Genomic DNA, 17,362 nt, shown 5'->3' on the forward strand with positions numbered 1-17,362 from the left:
ACAAAGGATGAAAAATTGTGGGGTGGGCTCAGACATCTTGCTTTATGAGTGTCATCTCCAAAAACTCATAATAAATTAAAGTGTTTCCTTAACACACACTGACACCCAGATGCGTATCTAGGAAAAATGTAGCCCAGTGCAAAATCTGTTTTCCGCGCCCCCCCCCACCCCCCCTATGGGTAGCCGCCCTCCCCCACCACAACCAAACAATTTTTTTTTTTTGCACCAGGTCTTGAAGTCAATGTATGGGCCCCGGGGGGGAGGCTGTGGGGAGCGATTTTGGGGGGGCACGTGACTAAATGGCCGCAGCCCGGAAACATTTGCCCTATTTGTTCCCCTGGGCAATATGCCCCTGCTAACACCAATCTGTCTCCCGTCCATTTACTTAGTGGAGAGTGGATTTGCACATTCTGCCGTGATTTGTCCAGACCACAAATTGAATATGATTGTGATGGTCCTATTCATATGTCCGAAGAAAAAAGAAAACTGGAAGGCAATGTTGGATTGTCTCCTAAAGATCGGAGGGTGAGAACATATGTTAATTACGTTATGTTCATTTTGCTATGGTTATCTACATCCTTTCACTGTTTTGATAACTATGTTATTGAACACATATTACGATTTCATGATGGCAAAAATATGATTAAACTTTACTAATTGTAAATGTACTTTGGTCACCATTGTTATGCTATCTCAACTGTTATAATGAATAGTTAAATGTGTTCAGATGAGCTCTGATATAACTGTTGAGTTAAAGTTGTACCTTATTCTCGCAAACCATTTTTAACTTCTCAGCTTATATGAAACAGCTTTTATGAAGATGTAATAGTGTGTTTTAGATTTGTAATATTCAATTGCACTGTGTACAGTCCCTTCATAGGTTTAGGAAATGTTCTTGATCAGGGGAGCATGTTTTCTTTTTGAGATGCATACATTGTCTATTCAAACTCCATTTTCTCAATGTTTCTTGAAAATGTGATGCTATCAAAGATTTTCTATTAGGGGAAGTGGGGAAAAACTGCACAGTGGTAGAATTTCAGCAGGGACACCTCTAATTGCAGTAGAAGCTCTTCTCTGGAGACGATTGGTTTTAGGTTTTCATGTTGGTATTTTGAGTAACTGTCATCTTTTCATTTGTACAGAAGTGTGAAAGATTACTGCTGTATCTTTACTGCCATGAAATGAGCCTTGCTTTTCAAGATCCTGTCCCTCCTACGGTATGGTTTTCCCGTCATTGTTTGCCGCTAGAGTTTTGTAATATAAGCCCGTCATCAGTCAAATTGCTATTGTGAGTGCGGTAAAGAATTCTAGCGTGTCTGTTGAATCATGGTTGGGTTTTTTTCCTTCCACAGAGTCCTTTATTAAGCTAATAATTCCCAAAACTGATCATGTGTTTCTTAAAACACATTAATTGAGGCAATAGCTCAGTGTTGGGTCTTCATATCTCTACTGAGTGTCATAGAAGTAAATTCTAAAGGTGATGCAGTGTATTTTGCTGTCTTAAATGATTAGCTTTATTACTGGCTTGTGTTCTCATTAAAAAATGGAATCAACTCCCACAATTAATGGTATGGGTCAGTAGAGAGTCCGGCTGTTTTGCTTGGACAAAACTGCAGCGATCTTGTTACCTTTTTGAGTTGCAAATCTGTGTATGTACACACAGTAATAAATAACAAGACAGCACATTCAGGATTTAGTTTTGAGAGGAAATAACACATACGTCAAAATAATTATCAAATGAAGAATTATATAGTGTATCTGATCTGTTTCCAAAGATTGTTGAGTACTGTAAGGGGGAAAAAAATCTATAAAGCACAACTGTAATTTGAACAATGCTGATCCAACTTGAACTGCAATTTAGACCCATTAAAAACAAAGTGCCCTGTTTGAAAACCTGTTGTTTCTTTGTGTATCCATAAGATTGCAAAATTATTCAATAGTATGGATTCTGATGGAAGACCTCGCTTACAAAGAACAATATGTGGAATTTGTTTCTTCTCCATATAATCACACAGGAATTATGTAAAACTTTATTTTTAATGTCTTATTGTTAAACTTTTTGCAAACTGTGGAACAACATTGCTTAACAAACCACCCCTGAATAGTGGTACAGTTAGAAAATTTGCCATATGAATAGCAATGACAGTAGACCATGAGAGGCCATTTCTCTTCCTCTCTGATGCTAAGCATAATGGATTCTTTTACTTAATCATATAAGGATAGACTCAGTGCAGTATTTTCACGGGAGCAAGAACCACTGCCAATAGTGTGTGCTGTTTGCAGCTCCCTTATTGGGCAGCACCCTGCAGTGCTCCCCAATGTCCTTGCAGCTACAGGAACACTGCACTGGAGCACCTCACTAGACTGACCGTTAGTTATTTCCTCTGTATTGTATTTTGAACATTTTGGCAATGATTTTTTCCCTGTAAAGTTGTTCTACTGTATCTGCATGTGGCAATACGAATAGTAGATTGTTTGTGTTCAAGCATTCCTACAGAAGCATGACTGTGTTCTATCAAGTGCATTATTTGCTATAGCTTGAGTTAGTTGCAGTTTTTATAAGTTTTTTTCTTTGCCTTTCTTTGCCTTTGCCTTTTTCCCTCCCTTAGCTTTTTAAAATACTACATCCCAGCCACAAAATGAATCTTTCTTTTTCACAGTTATTTGCTTTACTGTGAACTTCATATGGTACAGCTTATTAAGCTGTAGGAGCCATTCACATGTTTATCCAGTTCTACCTATGCTATTTTGCCTTCAAGGTACAGGCTCAGTGGGGACTTACTATCTTCTGTTGAGGTGGTTGCAGAATTCTGCTGAGTACAATGCCTGTGGAAACTGCAGAGCAATCTGTTTAGCTAAATAGCATGGGGTTAACTGGTATCTAACATTCCTTCCATTTATTTATTTTAGGAATCATCCATTAACAGAGTTTAGTTGTTGCAGTTCTGAATTTCAGGTAGGCTGTTTACCAGAAAATACATTGGAAGTATTTCTGAGAATGCTGGTCTGTTTCTCTTTAGGTGCCTGACTACTACAAAATTATCAAGAAGCCAATGGACTTGTCAACAATCAAAAATAGATTACAGGTTCATCATCCATCATACACAAAGCCGGAAGATGTAGTAGCTGATTTCCAACTGATCTTCCAAAACTGTGCTGAATTTAATGAGGTTTGGAAATGTTGTGATGTGCTCATATACATGTCCTTCTAGGAAAAGATGGTTTTTCTCAGGGAATCTGATTTTGGGTGCTACAGTAGTTTGAGTGGGACACAGCTTGTTGTTCTATGTGGTATATAATTGCTGGTCTCTTCTTCCATGATGACTGGCCAGACTGGTTCTGTGAGGGATTTTGCAAAGGCCGTTGGCAACCAAGTGCTGATAGCAGTTTGTAGGCCTGTTGTAATGAAGCTGCTGCAGGTGGAGGTCAGGGAATACCTCATTCTAGTTAATATCTGTTTTAAACAATAAGTGGGAGTCACACTGATTCCACATGAGCTCCTCTGAAAAGGTGCCTGACAGTATCAGAACACAGGAAATAAATTAACTGAGAAAACTAAAATAAAGGATAAAGCATTAACAGGAGAATGTCAGTCAAGGACAAGAGACAAGCTTATTTAGAGATATAGAGTGTGTGTGTGTGCATGTGTGTGCGTGCTTGTAGAATATTTTATCATAAAACTGATCAATTTCTGATAGCATTAGTTTGTTTTTGCTATTTAATTTTATCAGAAGAGACATATGAATATATTTAGTTCACCCTATCTAAGAATATAAGGGGATCTTGCAAGATGTACTAATTCTGTAGAAATGCTGAATTAGTAAAGGCTGTGAACCCTAGTAGTGGGTCAGTCAGATTATATTAGAAGTTATTTTAATATGAGGTAACCTTTTGAAAAGATATAAATAGGAATTGAAATCAGCTTCCGAAGCTTGATGTTGCTCTTTGCCTGTACTATTTGCAGTATTGGACTCATGCAGTGCTTTGGTTTAATCAAAGCTGTGGGTATTGCATGTGCATATAGATGGATAAAATGAAAATTGATGCAAAGGTTCTTTGACAGTAATCTTGCATTAAGCCTAATGTGAACCTAGAGTCACTTTTCCCCAATTTAATGCTCAATTATTGAACAGCTTATTAGAAACCTGTGATTCTCAGGTGCAAACTTTTATACCAATTAACCTGGCAAAAGCTATCCAAAACAATGGGATTTGACCAAGACATTGTGTGTCAGAACTGAATCAGAAATGTCATTAACTGGCACATTTGTGTGTGAGTAAACTGCCAACAAGTCAGAGCTGACAGGGCGACACTCTAGGGTTTTCAAAACAAGTGAGTAAGCAGAGGTGATTTGTCACTGCTTTCCTCTGCAAAGTCTTCACTGCACATTCTTATCCAAGTACCAGTTCTGCTTAGCTTCCAAGATCTGATGAGATTGGGCTATACATGTCATTAACCTTTAATAGGCATGAGTTAAAAATTACATAAATACTTTCTACAGCCTTAATCATAGTTTAACAAGAAGAAAACAAGGAAATGGTGTGCATAGATTAATGGTCAAATCTGAGAGCTTCAGAATGGCGTCAGACTTGAAAGAATAAATATATCAATAAATTCATCTGCACAAATTATGTAAAATTGCAATATAAATAAAATAGTTTACCAGTTTAAAAGTGAAGTAGAACAGCAGTAGATATCCTAACGGGCATAACTGATAATGTCAAAAGGATAATATATTTTTCAACTTTAATAACATCACTAAAAACTGGGCTATCAGAACAGAAGTTCCAGTGTCATAATTTGACAACAAAAACTGAATTAGCTGGATGTTTATAAATCTTTTGGTCTGAAGTAAGGCTGAAAAGAATCCACTATGAGAACCCTCATATAATTGACGTTCAAGGATAAGACAAAGTATTGATTCTGGTTTCAGACCCAGACCCAAAGTGACAAAGCCTCTCCTGATAGAGGACATGCTGAATATCTTCCTAGTAGGCCATTAGATGGAAAAGATTTCATACATATCAAAGTAAAAGCTCTTGGAGCAGGGGCATCTAAATTCTAAAAAGAATGGGCCACAGATCCCAATTGATTTCGAATGCCAAAAAAGGCAGGTAAGCATATATAACCAGAGGGCATACATTGAAAATGCTGGGCGGAAGAATTAGGACTAATAAAAGGAAACACTTCTTCACGCAACGTGTGATTGGTGTTTGGAATATGCTGCCACAGAAGGTGGTGATAGCCACTAACCTGAATAGCTTTAAAAGGGGCTTGGACAGATTTATGGAGGAGAAGTCGATTTATGGCTACCAATCTTGATCCTCTTTGATCTGAGATTGCAAATGCCTTAACAGTCCAAGTGCTCGGGAGCAACAGCTGCAGAAGGCCATTGCTTTCACATCCTGCATGTGAGCTCCCAAAGGCACCTGGTGGGCCACTGCGAGTAGCAGAGAGCTGGACTAGATGGACTCTGGTCTGATCCAGCTGGCTTGTTCTTATGTTCTTAAAGGCTGAGATAGAAACAAAAATTTCTGGCTATCTGATTAATATGTCTAAAAATAGAAGTTTCATCAGAGAGTAATAAAGATTCAAAAGCAATTCCAATTTGAGCTAGTTTCTGTAAGATGACCTGAAGCCATTGGGACCTGTAAGGATCGCTTTTTAAATATGCTAGAAGACTTTCGGATTCAGCTCTAAAATGAATTTTAATCCAATATTTAAAAATAGCAATCCAAGCCTTAGCCTCCATACAGCTTTGACCCAATTCAGCACAAATGGCTCGCTAAGAAACACACTTGGGAACCCCTAATATTTATCTGAGGAAAGAGGCTTGATTGGGCTATACTATTCCACAAATGACACATTTACTAGCAGTAGATGAATCCAGATAGAGGAGAGAAATTAAGTCTCTCAAACATTAATGCTAGTGTTGGCTGAGATAGTCTTCTGATACTCTAAGTGATTCTGTATAAATAAGTTATTTTAAAATATCTTAGCCAAGGAACTAACCATCTCTAGTGATAGGAAGTTCCATCAGACTAAAGTGCTTACTCCATACTATACATGCTGTGGACATACAGGAAACTGTTCATTATATGTGTGATGATGTCCTGATTATGGAAGAATTGTTAGTGCTGAGTCCCCCTCCCATTAAAAGAAATGTGAATTATTCCATTTTGCCCATTAGTTTGAAAAGTCTATTTTTAATTTAATGATACAGCAAATGTGGAAACCTGACATGATAGTATGTTGAATTTCCCCTGCAGCCTGATTCAGAAGTAGCTGATGCTGGCATGAAACTGGAAGCTTACTTTGAGGAACTTCTGAAGAACATTTACCCTGACAAAAAATTCCCCGTCCAGCCCTATAGCCATGCCAGTAGACGTAGTCCTGATTTAACGGACGACTCAGATGATGACTTTGTACAGCCCCGAAGAAAACGCTCCAAGGGGGAAGAGCGGCAGTTTTTTAAATGAACTGGTTGTGTGAACTAAGGGTTTTTTAAAATTTGATATTTATCAGCATTCATTTTCTGGAGGAAATTTGAGATGACTTCTACATCCGCAGTCCCTTACTGATGCTCATACTTTGCTGCTTTGTACTACTAAAAACTGAAGCACCTAGGAGAATATTTCTATACAATTTATCCACTTTGGAAGCTCAATCTACCACCACTCCAGAGTGATCTTTGTTCAAATCTTTTATTAAAAAAAGATTTGTTAAAAAATAGTTGGAATTGACTTTAATGGCTTTTGCTGTTTCAAGGAAATGTGAATCCACCAGACATTAGTTTACCAAAGGCATGTGACTGGCTGTTATGTCAATTGTCTATTTACCTGTATATACCATTAGCCATTGGGGGGGGGGGGGGGGGGCCTGATTTGATATTGTTCTAGGATTCCGATTGATACAATGGAATTGTAGTTGCCCCTAGAAAGTTACTTGTGCGCTCAAGTGTAAGGAGTGGAAAAAATGAATTAAAACACTTTGAAAAGTATTTAAATGTGTCTTGTTCTGGTCATATGAAAATTAATCTTCTACTACTACTTAAGTTTCCTGCAACTTAACATTTAAAAACCTTAATTCAGCTTCCCAATGACATCTGTAAGGGCAGAATTTTATCTCATGGTCTCTCTGTGGTGCCTGCTTGGTAAACTAGATGTACTCACCCTGGTTTTTCTTGAATTTGCAGTTTAAGCATTTTGTGTTTAGGTGATTTGAGATTGCTTTCATTAGGAAAAACAGGGTTGCACTTAACTGTAACTGTTGTTTGAGTGGTTTTCTGTGTAGACACATGGCCTGTGTATGCGCAGCCCCGTGTGGGACTGCACAGAAGCCACAACGGTGAGCACATTGGTTCCCTAGTGCACTAAACAGCTTTCATATTCTTGATTGCATTATAGTTTGATCTTCAGTATAGTACAAAAATGTGCCTGAACCGTTGCTCTGACTTCAATTGCTTTTTCACTTTATTATGTATACAAACCCCCATGACCTTGTCCAAAATTCAGAGAAAGAAGAAAAGCTGAAGCACCAAATGAAGTATTCCAAGAATTTCAGCATACGTCCCCTTCCATTTTTGGCTCTGCTACTAAAAGCAACACTGGAATAGAAACCAGCATTGTTTAAAGCATGACAGTAGGCATGTTTTATTTTTGCCATTTTATTTGAGGGAATGGAACCAGGTCATAACACAATACACATTTTTGGGGAAAGGCAAACCAGAAAGCACACAATTCTTGGGAAATGGCTTCAGTTAATCAGATAATCTTAATACGTTCCTTTTCCCAGCATCGGTATCTTCATTTGGATTGCTAAAAGGAAAGTTTAAAGAACCCAAGTTTAACCATTAGACTACTCACCACAATTGCACAGAAAAGTCTTTGTAAGTGATGCTGGCTTTGTAACTAACATTTAGTACAGTTAATGGGTTGAATCCAGTCACTTTTTTCACTGTCTTGCCCGGTTCTACTTAGCATGATCCCTGCCTCACATGGCTTTTGTTCATGAAGGTCTTCTGATTCCCCAGCATCTGTGATCTTTTGGGTGGGTTTTTAAATTTCAACCTTTTTCCTCTCTCTGCCTCTCGAGCTTTGTAGTGGCATGGAGAAAAATCACCTGATATTGCATGTGGGCTTATGTGCTAAGGCAGAGGGTTCACATACCATGCCAGGATGGTGCTGGCACAGAAAATTATTCAGAATCGCATCTACAGTCCTGTGTTGGAGGACTTTGGCTTGAACCAGTATTATCACTGCAACCCAAAGCAGCTGTCAAATTGTATACTACCATTTATGAAGCACTTTCAGTACACAAAAGTTAACAGTCTTCCTTTTATCTTTAATACAACCAGGGGGGAGGGGGGCATTATTTCCACTTCAGAGATGAAATTTGAAGGTTAAAAGGTGGCATTTTTTTAACTGTTGGTAAACAGTTTCCTTTATAGTTCAATGTCTTTCATTTTTGTTGTGGAGTCGCCATGTCCTACTATCTCTTGTACAATTTATTGATTCTCACGGAAATGATGAAAAATGGAGCTTATCAATCTTACAGGGTTTCTGTTAGTACTTGAAAATCCCCACATTGCTATAGATCTACACCATTTACAGATTTATGATTTGAGATCTCATTTGTGGTCTGCTAATATGATGTATTTCCAGCCTGTTTTTACTCCTAGCACGCCATGATCCTGCTAATCATTGCATTGTTAAATTTTGTGGAAAATTTGTTTTGCTTCTGGGAGACAGCAGAACTTGCACCTTCTGCTACACTCAGCAGTTCCCTGTGAATAATGAATGTCTACTGTATGTTCTTTGTAGGGCTGCTCATCTGAAGATGTAACTTGCTTGCATTGTGTCATTCAGAGAAACATCTCTGTCAGCTGTGCCACTAGAAGGCTTCTTTAGCATATAGATCTCTCTTGCAGGACAGGGCCTCTTGTACAAAGGATTTTTTTCCCTTGTTAGATGACATTTAAGGTTGCCAGTTCCTGATAAACAAGTGGCTCTTTTAGGGCTCCTAACATTACATAGCTAAGTAAGGCCCCTTCTGCACATGCAAAATAATGCATTTTCAAACCGCTTTCACAACTGTTTGCAAGTGGATTTTGCTGTTCCGCACAGCTTCAAAGAGCACTGAAAGCAGTTTGAAAGTGCATTATTCTGCATGTGCGGAATGAGCCTAAGTTAACAGGAAAAATCCCCTTGAGCTAGGAGCTTCATTCTCTCTTCTTGGTGGTTTACCAACCTGAAGTGCTCTTCCTTTAGTCTCTATGGGTAGAGTGAAAGCAGAGATAGCACATACAACACAGACGGAAGCAAATAGGCAAAGTGCTCCCAAGAAAGAAGCATTCATGAGCACCTACAAATAAACAATTAGAACAAATGTTGTAATGCAACAAACTAACTTTTCAAAAATGCTTAATTGTGGTAACCCCTCCTTGGCTTCATCAAAAGTCATCACTCTGGTTATAATATAGCACAAGAGGTAGTCGTACTTAAGCCTAGTGGGCTGAAACATGCCTATAGATGTTGGCGAATGGGTTGTGGCAAAATTGCTTTTTCCTCACACCATTTTTCTAGTTCTCACAAACTTTCACCATCTTTCTAGTTCTAGTAGGACAAATATCTCAAAAGCTAGGTGACCAACAGTCATTCTATATATGCTAGGTGACCAACAGTCACTTCACTAGTGACCAACAGTCACTAGGTGACCAACAGTCATTCTAGTTCTCAATCTATATATGCTAGGTGACCAACAGTCACTTCACTAGTGACCAACAGTCACTAGGTGACCAACAGTCATTTTAGTTCTCACAAACTTTTACCATCTTTCTAGTTCTAGTAGGAAAAACATCTCAAAAGCTAGGTGACCAACAGTCATTCTATATATATAAAAACAGAGATGATGTTATAAAGAGAAACCATTTTAAAACATCATGGTGATAAACCACTCCCAACTGTTAGTTGAAAGATAAAATGGGACTAATAAAATATCTATCCCAGAAAAATACAAGATGAGACATGATAAGCAGATCCAGATAGAAAAGTACAGGGGACCATATAGCTTAGCAGAACATAATATATGTAAAGGTTGATGCATTTTAATTTTTGAGGGCATTATGTCACTATTCAACAAAATACTTCAAATAGAGAATCAAGAGTGATACTGCAGAAGTAAGGTTCATCAAGAAGTTCAATACTATCTTCCCCTTCCCAGGTTTGAACAAGGATTTGGGAGTCCTCAGCATCATGCATTCTTTATAGATGTTAATAATTTCAATTAATCTCGGTGTGGTCCATATATTTATTTAACTGAATTTTTATTATCTTGTCTTGACCTGTACTTTCTTAGAATAGCCATTATGTAAAGTCCATTTTTACTTTTGTAAGAGCACTTGGGAGTGGTCCTCGCAAATTCGGAATGATTTATTATTTTCATTAGATCTTGTTTTAAATTGGTCCTTCTGTAACATTTCCCCACCTTTCTGTTATTTGCAGGTTTAAGTATAAATGCATAAGCCCAAAGGATGTACACTTCATGCATCTGATAAAAAGAACTATGATTCACAAAAGCTTACTTCAATAGATGGGAGGAGAGGGTGTCTTTAAGCTTCCAAAAAAAGGACTTTTGTATAAGTTTTCTATAACAGACTAACACAGCTATCCCTGTGGCATTGTTTACTTTTAAAGAACTTCACCTGAAAGTCCTTGAGCAGCTTCCAGCCAATATCAAACACTTTGAAACCCTATTAATTTCAGCAAGTGAGTTTACAGTGTGCTTAATTTTTTTTCAATAAAAAAAAAGACGTGCTCAGTTTGGGCTGGATCATACAATTTGGCTCTTGGCACGAGGTGGAAACGTTTCAGGTAAAAAATATCAGAACTTAAGAATATGCAATATTCCTCCCAACATATTTGCTCAACAGAATTCCTTCCAGTAACACTTGTCAGAATTAGTTGTTATGGGGATCCTCTACCAGTTTCCTTGCATCTTCTTTGATATACATTGACTGAAAAGAGGGTTAGAATATTCTTAAATCTTTATTGCTCTAGTTGTCTTACTCCATACCTTGTCCACCTTTTCTTCTCTTTTTAGTAAAGCAACCAAAACTACATCCAGTATACATTCTGACTGCACTGAAAATTATAATATTGCTGTGCCTTGGAAGCTCCTCCATAAAGCAGGATGCCTTCGTATGGTTCAACTTGTCTTTCTCACTGTTGTTTTCTTAAAGCTTGATTGCAGTTATTTTGAAATGAAACATAGCCTATGGTGGCGAACCTATGGCACTCCAGATGTTCATGGACGACAATTCCCATCAGCCCCTGCCAGCCTGGGGCTGATGGGAATTGTAGTCGGTGAACATCTGGAGTGCCATAGGTTCGCCACCACTGGCCTATACAATTTATCTGAAGTCGCCCAAAATCTATTTTTTTCTGGCACACTGGATTTAGTAAAAGGAAATATTCTTACTTGTGCTATGAAAGGTGCCACCATAGCACCAATGCGACAGAGTGATCCACTAGTCCCCAGTCCCAGGGCTCTCATGGTAGTAGGATAAACCTATAATATAGAAGTATTTAATTCAGTGTCAGTCTGACCTGAGCTCTAGAAGAGTAGGTTAAAACAAATTGCAGTTAAGCACCAAACTTTAGAGGCAGACCAGAGACAAGGCACCAATCCGGTACTGATAAACTATTGGAAGGGGGTTCAGTTGGGCTTTCCGCTAACTAGTAGCTGAACTCTTCAGGAGGAGGTGTCAAACTACAAGTTGCCACCCAGGCACAGTCATCCTGCACAAGATATGCTGAAAGTTTGGTTCTTGGTGAGAAATTTGCATAGCCCAAGCACAGTTCAAGTACCTAGGGTCAGGGCACTTACAAAGGGGAAGGAGATATTCATCACCCCACTATGACATTCCTTTCAGCTCTGGCAGCTATGGAGTTTCTGGACAAATCCTAGCATTGCTCTGGTGCTTTCGTTTGAAGGCTCCTGCCACCACCCTGTGTTGCCAGATGAGTGTTGGCAGGCATTGGTAACAAAGTTACACTCACCTGTAACTGTTATTTATCAAGTGTGTTCTGTGCAGGTTCCAAGATTTGAGCACCTGGAGCACTTCCCCTCCTCCCTTCCGGAGCTGAGAGTAGGATGGTACCCCAGCCTAATGGTCACATCTAAGGAGGCAGAGAGAGTACTTCTGCCATTCTCCCTGCACCACTGTGGAACAGCATCATTATAAGACATAGTAGCCCACAGCAGGGAAAGGAGGGTGGGATGAGTGTCTGCACAGAAGACACTCAATGAATTACCGTTACAGGTCAGTCCAACTTTGTATTCAGCATCATGTCTTCAATGCAGTCCCACTTGAGAGAACAGCATGCTCATTTAGCTTGGAGACATGTTTGGCTTGTGGTAGAAATAACAGCCGCAATGCTGCCCTTCCAGCAGCTGCATCTCTCCTGGAGTCCACATCGATGGAGTAATGCCAGAGAACTGTGGACGGAACAGGCCAGGTCACAACCTTACAGATATTGTGAAGATTGATCCTGGCAAGAAAAGCAGCTGAAGAGGCTTCGGCCTGGTGGAATGAACCCTAACATGAAGCAGCAATCCGCTTTAGCGTTGGCATAGCTGACCTAATGGCAGAAACATCCATCAAAAAGGCTTTGGGAAGAAGCAGCTTTACCTTCCTTGGGACTCTTAAAAGCAGATAAAAGTATTGTCTTGTTGAAAAGAATTTGTACAACTTAAATAAAAAAGTAGGGCCCTCTTAATATCAAGCCCATCACTCCAATGAAATTTGAAACTGAGACTTATTGCGCTTGAGGAGATCACTTGGCAACTCTTTAAGTGTCTAATTTTTTCCTCTCTACCCACAGAGGATGAATGGGAACCAGATCTGTAATGGGAAGGGAATACCTCAGTGACTTATAGAATTAGGTGTGAGATGGTGAAACTGGAATTCACAGAGAGGACTGCCCTGGGGAAGCTGTGGAGTCCACCCTGTCCCACTGTGGTACTGAGAAGCTGTCGGGGAGGGAGGCGAGTGTGCAAACGGCAGGTGAGCAGTGACAGCAGGCGAGAAGGGTGAGTGGCTGCAGCGGGCAAGCAAGCAGGGTGGGTGAGGCGGTGGCGGGCAAGTGAATAAGGCACACTAGTGGTATGGGCTGATAGCCAAATGCTCCCCCTTCCTTGTGACCCAGGCAAGTGGTGCCTAAGTCAGATGTCCTCCCCTGCTCCCCTAGTTTCACCATGCATACTGGCACCATAGAGGAAACTCAGATCTAACTAAACATAGTCAATGGTCAAGGCTTCAGCTGTTTAAACCAGTTGCTCTGATTAGAGCTTGAAGTCCTCCATTGGAGAAAGTGGAGATGGATCTTTGACATTGTCTTTAGGAGAAGGCATGGAAGTGTGCTCAGATTCAACATTGGACTGAGAAGGGACTCTATCCAGCACCGGTTTTAAAAAAGGAGACTCCGCCACTCTCTTGAGGCAGTGTATTCCACTGTCGAACACCCCTTCCTGTCAGGAAATACTTCCTAATGTTTAGGTGGAATCTCTTTTCTTGTACCTTGAATCCATTATTCCTTGGACCTATCCCTCAATTAAGGATTGCTTCCCTGAACAAATCATGGGTTCTAAAAGGTCTTACCTCTGCTGTATAAATGTAGATGGTGTTGAAATTTGCAGATACCAAAGCACGCAACATGAAGAGAAAACCTATGAGGCCTGAGCTAGATTTAAAAAGAAAAAAGATTTATGAGATTTTTGCACAACGATGATTGCATGGTGATTGTGTCATTACTTGATTGCACATTGCAACCAAAAAAATCCAATTTTGATCTTTTTTTTCTATAGCAGTAAGGTGGATAGCTTGTGTCAATCATAAAAGCAGTAAAACTAGGCCACCCACAGACAGCATTTGGGTTTCTAAATTCTGTGGTTGTTTCCTAAGAATGCAGAAAATTCAAATTAATCAAAATAAAAAGATAATACCACCACTATCGCTGTCAGTACTGCATACAGGCAAGGGATGTTGAAAGCTGCAAAAAATTAAAGGGGAGGAAACCAAAGTGGTGGGGTAAATGTCTCTTTTTAAGATGTACTGGTAACAGTGTTGGGTTAAGATCTAGAAGACTCTGGCCCCTTCTGCACATGCAAAATAATGTGTTTTCAAACCACTTTCACAACTGTTATTACATTGCAGCCCCACCCCCCACCCCCCCACACACATTTATATCTCTGCCTGAATATTCCATTGCAAATTCTAAATGAAATTGTCAAACCTAATTCAATCAACCATGCTTTTGTATGTTTCTGCCTATATTACTAATACAGCGAAGGGGCGGGGGGGGGGGAGCAATTCCTTTCCAAAATGGAAGATGGGGGTCGGGGGAGAGAAAATGATTGAAGAGGGGTTGGGCGACTACATGGGGATATAGATAAAGGCCCAAAGTTTAGTGGGGTGGAGAAAAAAAGACCATTTCAACATGGCTACTGGGAAGCTACCTTGGAAACCGATTGAAAAAAATTGTAGTAAAAGTGCTTGGGAAAACAACAGAGGAAAAATTAAGGGGAAATGTTTCCAGAACCATACAGAGGGGGAAATGTGCAGAATTGTTTTAAAAAGTAACACTGGGCAGCAAGATAAGTAGTAAACAACACGTCTGGAAAAGTCCAATATCTTGGCGAACTTGTTTGTTACCCTGCAGTTAATGTAAATGCCAGGATGAAAGACACAGGGAATAAACAGCAGGAGGTGTAAGGGGAAGAGGCTTAATTCCTCCTTCCTGCAACCACCAATCCTGCAAAGTACAATATGCAACCATTACATATTTCATCTTAATATGCCAATACTTACCTGGAAGTGCATATGTTGAGGAGAAGGAAGAACAGTGCTGTACACCCCATTGTTATTGTCAAGCTCAGCCGCCTTCCCAGTAAATTGATGCCAAGAATGTTTACAGGGTTTACTGGAAAACATTGAATTGTGGAGGAGGGGGGTGTGAAGACTGCAAAATCAGATGACTCAGTCTGGCTGTTAAACTCTCTTTACCAGTAATCAATGCTCCCTGACTCAGGAAAGGGACTATCAACAGCTTCCAATACACATGTGGGCAATAGAAAGCATGGCAGAACTCCACTGTTATTTTCTGGAATACACATCATGAGAGGATCTGGTGATGAGAGAGCAATATCTATGCATTGATCAAATGCTACTTTAAGCTGCACTCTCCATTCATGGCAGAACTATGTGGTATAAGAATTGGAGCGCACTGATCTTGGCTGTTGCCACTGCAGCCAACCCTGGAAGTGGCAAAATCCACCTTTCCACATCATGGAACTTGTAACCTATGGCCAAATCAGACACAACAGTAGTATAAATTGTGATTGAATATCCCATCTTTTCTGTGTTTTTTAAAGCAGCCAGTAAGGAGGGACAGAAAATTAAATCAACAAAATAGAATTATTTTGATAGATAGAAGTTTTGATAGATAAAATAGATAGAATTAAGCCCTTTCCCTCAATACACTACAGACCCAATCCAATCACCCTTCCCTGCAGCTGCTTTCTAAGGCAAGATGGAAATTTGACCGCAGATCTCCCTCTAACTTGACCCTTGGGGCCCTGGGGTCTTGTTTCACAGGTAACACCAGAAAGCTTAGTAGAACTGTGGATCCTGTGGATGACGAAAGTAAAGTGGCCTCCACACACAGTACACATTTCCCAAGCTCCTCCTGTTTTCTTTTGCAGGGCTCTCTCCTTTCCCTTTAGACAATCCTGTATTGAAATAAAGAAGGGGGGGAAGTTACATGCAATCTCTCCAGCTGTACTGATGATCATGATCTTGTAATCCGATGGAGCAAACAAATGGCACAAGCACGGGCTTCGGATCTCCTCAGAATCACTGCCGATTGCTGCCTCTTCAACTCTTCCACCTCCTCTCGTGGCACAGACCAGGTTTTTCTCTAGTAACTCTGCACTAGCCAGAATGACACCATAGTAAGCAAAAGATATCCCTAGCCTGTGAAAGAAAAACATAAGAACCAGCATAAGTTATGAAACTAGTCTGGGTGTAGGACAAGGTCCTCATGAAGGACCACAAATGACAGTGTAGAAGAAGCATAGTAATCAAGCCAATAAATAACTCAGGGAAACTTGAGCTGTGTTACAGCTGAAAGCATTCTGGGCTCATTAAATAGACCAATGCTTGCTGGTCACGCTAGAGTCTAGAAAACAGGCCTACTATTAAATTGCTCCATGTTTTATTGCAAAACAGATCTTGCAGCAAATGTAACATTGACAAAGTTGTGAAACTAGCAAAGTTGTGAAACTAACAAACAGTAGCCCTTTTCAAATGGTACAACCCTGGATACCAGGAGCTTACATTTTGTACCTGGTTTCTCTGGCCTGGCTTTGGATTAGGCAATTTATACCTCAGTTCCAAATCTGCTGCTGGAATCTTAGTTAGCACAAGTTTCAATCCAAATAGCATACGTAGAGAAGGGGCCTTCAGCTTTCCCTTCACTCAGGTTTCCCCATCTGAGTTAGACCTGGAGGAAATGGTTAACAGGAAGTGAAAGCACAATAAAGAAACACCAATAGGTTTGCACCAGTTTGGCAGAGACATTGATTAATTGTTCTGGGTGGATGATGTTCCTGTCAGGAACGTATCTGTAGAAACATTTTTGTGTCACATTTCCTCTCCTGTCCTGCTGCCCAAGCAAATGGAATCAGTAAGGTTCCAGAACAATTGTCAGATGAAAAGTTTTCCAAACATTTCCATCCCAAGGGGTAAGAAGTCAAGTCACTGAAGATCCAAACTGGCATATTTTGGTATTTGCAAGTGTCTGTCACAACCAGTCATGAAAAGGTTAACATCTGTTTGTATGTTAACAGGATGCTGAGGTGATATTGTAATGAGCTGACCTGTCGATTAGCTGTTGGTCAGTCAGATAGCCATTGCTTACTTGTTAGTGAGCACATACATCAGAAGTTATAAAGTTAACTCTGTTTCTTTGTTCTAGTACAATAGAATAAAATAGACTGGAGCACATGGACAGAGAGAAGCAGGATGTGTAATCAACATGTAGTCTTAAAGGTATAGTTAGTACTGTAAATATGTAATGGAGTAGTACAGAATTTATTTGTTTTTATTCCATGAAACCCTATCCTTTAAGTTAGTAAACTTTCACATAAAGCAACTCAAAATATCTCTAGCTCTCTTCTTCCTACTGGATGCTGCTTCCATAGCTCTGATAATTAATATCTCTTCATACACGTACCTACACATATGCATACATATGTATAGCATAGCATAGCCTACTAGCTAAATGAGAAAATTTAGGGGGGA

The 17,362-nt window shown here is 39.8% G+C and overlaps 2 protein-coding genes across 3 annotated transcripts in view; one reads left to right on the forward strand and one right to left on the reverse strand.

Moving 5' to 3' along the window:
- Positions 1-7,000, forward strand: part of TRIM24 (tripartite motif containing 24) — a 49,288-nt gene extending 42,288 nt beyond the window's left edge. For both annotated transcript variants that reach the window (XM_048500712.1, XM_048500713.1), the window contains exons 16-19: positions 390-525; positions 1,143-1,217; positions 3,021-3,170; positions 6,270-7,000. In XM_048500712.1, coding sequence (XP_048356669.1) covers positions 390-525; positions 1,143-1,217; positions 3,021-3,170; positions 6,270-6,479 — 571 coding nt within the window. In that variant the 3' untranslated portion in view covers positions 6,480-7,000. The remainder of the gene's footprint in view (positions 1-389; positions 526-1,142; positions 1,218-3,020; positions 3,171-6,269) is intronic.
- A 650-nt stretch (positions 7,001-7,650) lies between these two features.
- The window catches only part of SVOPL (SVOP like), a 28,477-nt gene continuing 18,765 nt past the window's right edge, over positions 7,651-17,362 (reverse strand). The window contains exons 11-16 of the mRNA XM_048501024.1: positions 15,822-16,033; positions 14,870-14,981; positions 13,661-13,742; positions 11,479-11,568; positions 9,250-9,363; positions 7,651-7,817 (exon numbers count right to left, since the gene is read on the reverse strand). Coding sequence (XP_048356981.1) covers positions 7,806-7,817; positions 9,250-9,363; positions 11,479-11,568; positions 13,661-13,742; positions 14,870-14,981; positions 15,822-16,033 — 622 coding nt within the window. The 3' untranslated portion in view covers positions 7,651-7,805. The remainder of the gene's footprint in view (positions 7,818-9,249; positions 9,364-11,478; positions 11,569-13,660; positions 13,743-14,869; positions 14,982-15,821; positions 16,034-17,362) is intronic.

The sequence above is a fragment of the Sphaerodactylus townsendi genome, linkage group LG06 (assembly GCF_021028975.2).
Source record: "Sphaerodactylus townsendi isolate TG3544 linkage group LG06, MPM_Stown_v2.3, whole genome shotgun sequence".
Taxonomy (NCBI): domain Eukaryota; kingdom Metazoa; phylum Chordata; class Lepidosauria; order Squamata; family Sphaerodactylidae; genus Sphaerodactylus; species Sphaerodactylus townsendi.